This window comes from Salmo salar, unplaced genomic scaffold (genome assembly GCF_905237065.1).
Source record: "Salmo salar unplaced genomic scaffold, Ssal_v3.1, whole genome shotgun sequence".
Lineage (NCBI taxonomy): Eukaryota > Metazoa > Chordata > Actinopteri > Salmoniformes > Salmonidae > Salmo > Salmo salar.
In genome coordinates, this window is record NW_025548467.1 from 30,001 (window position 1) to 35,000 (window position 5,000).

At 38.5% G+C, this 5,000-nt stretch overlaps 1 protein-coding gene across 4 annotated transcripts in view; it reads right to left on the bottom strand.

Moving 5' to 3' along the window:
- Positions 1-2,073: 2,073 nt before the first annotated feature.
- LOC106595741 (glutamate receptor 2) overlaps positions 2,074-5,000 on the bottom strand; it is a 105,325-nt gene continuing 102,398 nt past the window's right edge. For all 4 annotated transcript variants that reach the window (XM_045712409.1, XM_045712411.1, XM_045712408.1 and 1 more), the window contains exon 16: positions 2,074-3,414. In XM_045712409.1, the coding sequence (XP_045568365.1) occupies positions 3,244-3,414 (171 nt within the window). In that variant the 3' untranslated portion in view covers positions 2,074-3,243. The remainder of the gene's footprint in view (positions 3,415-5,000) is intronic.

Genomic DNA, 5,000 nt, shown 5'->3' on the forward strand with positions numbered 1-5,000 from the left:
GGTAGTAGCATCACCAGTGCTAACACAGCTTGGTAGATAATATAAAAGTGATCAGTATCAATATAATAAATCAATGTGTAATATTGACCTATACATCATGGCCCCCTGTGAGACTGACTGAGTGACTGGAGTCTTCAGTGGCAATAACAACTGGGTCAGAACAGAAATATGGTGCAGGGATAAGCATGCATGTCCCTACTAGTCCTGCTTGTAGAGCACAGTAAACATATCATCATCATACATCACCTTCATCATTACCATCATCATTACCATCATCGTCATCACCATCATCATCATCATCATCATTACCATCATCATCATCATATATCATCATCACCATCACCATCATCACCATCATCATCACCATCATCATCATAATCATCATCATTACCATCATCATCATCATTACCATCATCATCACCATCATCATTACCATCACCATCATCATTACCATCATCATCATCATCACCATCATCATTACCATCATCATCATCATCAGCATCATCATCATCATCATCACCATCATCATCAGCATCATCATCATCATCATCATCATCAACATCATCACCATCACCATCATCATCATCATCATCATCATCATTACCATCATCATCACCATCATCATCATCATCATTACCATCATCACCATCATCATTACCATCACCATCATCATCATCACCATCATCATCATCATCATTATCACCATTACCATCATCATCATCATCATTACCATCATCTTCATCAGAGTTCAGTAGTAATCAGGAATTGAGAGGGAGTCACTGTTCATTAGCTGGTTATTAGTTCAACTCCCTCTTTTGGCTGGACCTTGTTATTGGTTCAAGTCCTTTTGGCTGAACAGGTTATTGGTTCAAGTCCTTTTGGCTGAACCAGCTTATTGGTTCAAGTCCTTTTGGCTGAACCAGCTTATTGGTTCAAGTCCTTTTGGCTGGACCTTGTTATTGGTTCAAGTCCTTTTGGCTGGACCTTGTTATTGGTTCAAGTCCTTTTGGCTGGACCTTGTTATTGGTTCAAGTCCTTTTGGCTGAACCAGCTTATTGGTTCAATTTCCTCTTTTGGCTGAACCAGCTTATTGGTTCAAGTCCTTTTGGCTGAACCAGCTTATTGGTTCAAGTCCTTTTGGCTGGACCAGCTTATTGGTTCAAGTCCTTTTGGCTGAACCAGCTTATTGGTTCAATTTCCTCTTTTGGCTGAACCAGGTTATTGGCTCAAGTCCCTCTTTTGGCTGAACCAGGTTATTGGCTCAAGTCCCTCTTTTGGCTGAACCAGCTTATTGGCTCAAGTCCCTCTTTTGGCTGGACCTTGTTATTGGTTCAAGTCCTTTTGGCTGGACCTTGTTATTGGTTCAAGTCCTTTTGGCTGGACCTTGTTATTGGTTCAAGTCCTTTTGGCTGAACCAGCTTATTGGTTCAATTTCCTCTTTTGGCTGAACCAGCTTATTGGTTCAAGTCCTTTTGGCTGAACCAGCTTATTGGTTCAAGTCCTTTTGGCTGGACCAGCTTATTGGTTCAAGTCCTTTTGGCTGAACCAGCTTATTGGTTCAATTTCCTCTTTTGGCTGAACCAGGTTATTGGCTCAAGTCCCTCTTTTGGCTGAACCAGGTTATTGGCTCAAGTCCCTCTTTTGGCTGAACCAGCTTATTGGCTCAAGTCCCTCTTTTGGCACTCTCCTGTACTTGGCATTGGCACTCTATTATGGTACTGTCTTTTGTCCATATAAACACCAAAGTCTGTTGTTCATGGGCCATATACAGTATGTCTGTTGTTCATGGGCCATATACAGTATGTCTGTTGTTCATGGGCCATATACAGTATGTCTGTTGTTCATGGGCCATATACAGTATGTCTGTTGTTCATGGGCCATATACAGTATGTCTGTTGTTCATGGGCCATATACAGTATGTCTGTTGTTCATGGGCCATATACAGTATGTCTGTTGTTCATGGGCCATATACAGTATGTCTGTTGTTCATGGGCCATATACAGTATGTCTGTTGTTCATGGGCCATATACAGTATGTCTGTTGTTCATGGGCCATATACAGTATGTCTGTTGTTCATGGGCCATATACAGTATGTCTGTTGTTCATGGGCCATATACAGTATGTCTGTTGTTCATGGGCCATATACAGTATGTCTGTTGTTCATGGGCCATATACAGTATGTCTGTTGTTCATGGGCCATATACAGTATGTCTGTTGTTCATGGGCCATATATGTCTGTTTTTAGTTTCTGGCCTCAGTACCATCTGGAGTTTTAGGGTCAAACTAGGTTTTTAGTGAAAACAGGGGTTAGGGTTCAAAGGTCAAACTAGGTCTCTAGTGAAAACAGGGGTTAGGGTTCAGAGGTCAAACTAGGTCTCTAGTGAAAACAGGGGTTAGGGTTCAGAGGTCAAACTAGGTTTTTAGTGAAAACAGGGGTTAGGGTTCAGAGGTCAAACTAGGTCTCTAGTGAAAACAGGGGTTAGGGTTCAGAGGTCAAACTAGGTCTCTAGTGAAAACAGGGGTCAGGGTTCAGAGGTCAAACTAGGTCTCTACTGAAAACAGGGGTTAGGGTTCAGAGGTCAAACTAGGTCTCTAGTGAAAACTGGGGTTAGGGTTCAGAGGTCAAACTACGTATCTACTGAAAACAGGGGTTAGGGTTCAGAGGTTAAACTATGTCTCTACTGAAAACAGGTTTAGGGTTCAGAGGTCAAACTAGGTCTCTAGTGAAAACAGGGGTCAGGGTTCAGAGCAAGCATTATTATCATCATTATTATAATTATTATTCATATAATTAATATAACATTATTATTATCATTATTGTTATAACTGGTCCTATGTACAGAGCGGTAGTGAAGTCGGAGTATACAGGCGATCATATTGACTCACTCTACTAAATGGAAGCTTTTGAAAATACTTAAAAAATAGATTTTTTTTCCCCCGTGAAGTTGATCAACTTGATTTTATAAAATCCCGTCTGATGCAGCTGAAGTCTCGTGTGCTTGAATCAGAGCTGGTCACTATGGAAATGGATAGGTCTGCCGCGATTGGTTGTTTTCACTTCCCCCGGCAGCGATTAGAGGGGAAGGGTGATGACATCACCAGCCCAGAGCTATCTGCCCAATCAGAGAAGAGGGCGGGAAAGAAAGTCCAGTCCTCTGAAAAAAAAAACGTGATGGGTTGATGTGGAGTTTTGTCGGCGGCTCTCTGTGATCTGATTGGCTGTAAGGCACTGCGAGGGAGTGGTCAGGAGAGGTCAGTCATGCTGAGGCTCATGGGTAGTCCTGGTCGGAGGTAAGGGACACGGGGACAGTCAGGAGGGTGAGAGAAGTCAGGGGTAAGAACACGGCCGTTCTCCCCAGAGGACCCCGTGATGGACAGCCTGGCCTTACTCCTCATGGCATCTGTAAATGTCATCTACACACACACACACACACACACACACACACACACACACACACACACACACACACACACACACACACACACACAGACACACACACACACACACACACAAACAAAATAAAAAATGCAATGGTCAGGGTCAGCTCCACTTGCTGTAGAAATATAAATGTATAGATATGTAAAATGTAGAAATGCAGTATGTAGAAATGCAGTATGTTGAAATCTAGAAATGCAATATGTAGTAAATGTAGTATGTAGTAAATGTAGTATGTAGTACATGCAGTAAATGTAGTATGTAGTAAATGCAGTATGTAGTAAATGCAGTATGTAGTAAATGTAGTATGTAGTAAATGTAGTATGTAGTAAATGCAGTATGTAGTAAATGTAGTATCTAGTAAATGCAGTATGTAGTAAATGTAGTAAATGCAGTATGTAGTAAATGCAGTATGTAGTAAATGTAGTATCTAGTAAATGCAGTATGTATGTAGTAAAGGCAGTATGTGGTATGTAGTAAATGCAGTAAATGTAGTATGTAGTATATAGTAAATGTAGTATGTAGTAAATGCAGTAAATGTAGTATGTAGTAAATGCAGTATGCAGTCTGTAATAAATGCAGTAAATGCAGTAAATGTAGTATGTAGTCAATGTATATGTAATAAATGCAGTATGTAGTAAATGTAGTATGTAGTAAATGTAGTATGTAGTAAATGTAGTAAATGTATATGTAGTAAATGTAGTATGTTGTAAATTTAGGATGTAGTAAATGCAGTATGTAGTATGTAGTATGTAGTAAATGCAGTAAATGTAGTATGTAGTAAATGTAGTATGTAGTAAATGTAGTATGTAATAAATGTAGTAAATGTATATGTAATAAATGTAGTATGTAGTAAATGTATGTAGTAAATGTAGTACATTTAGTATGTAGGAAATGCAGTATGTAGGAAATGCATATGTAGTAAATGCATTATGTAGTAAATGTATAAATGCAGTATGTGGTAAATGCAGTATGTAGTAAATGCAGTATGTAGTAAATACAGAAATGCAATATGTAGTAAATCTAGAAATGCAGTATGTAATAAATATAGTATGTGGTAAATGCAGTATGTAGTAAATGCAGTAAATGTAGTCAGTGTAGTAAAGGCAGTAAATTTAGTAAGTAGTAAATTAAGTATTTAATAAATGTAGTATGAGGTAAATGCAGTATGTAGTAAATGTGGTAAATGCAGTAAATGCAGTACATGTAGTATGTAGTCAATGCAGTATGTAGTATGTAGTAAATAGAGTATGTAATAAATGTAGTATGTGGTAAATGCAGTATGTAGTAAATGTAGTAAATGCAGTAAATGCAGTAAATGCAGTAAATGCAGTAAATGCAGTAAATGTAGTATGTAGTATGTAGTAAAAAGGTAGTATGTAGTAAAAACAGTAAATGTAGAATGTAGTCAATGTAGTAAATGCAGTAAATGTAGAAGTGCAGTATCGAGTAAATGTAGTAAATTCAATAAATGCAATAAATGCAGTAAATGTAGTAAATTCAATAAATGTAGTAAATGCAGTATGTAGTAAATGTAGAAGTGCAGTATGTAGTCGATGTAGAA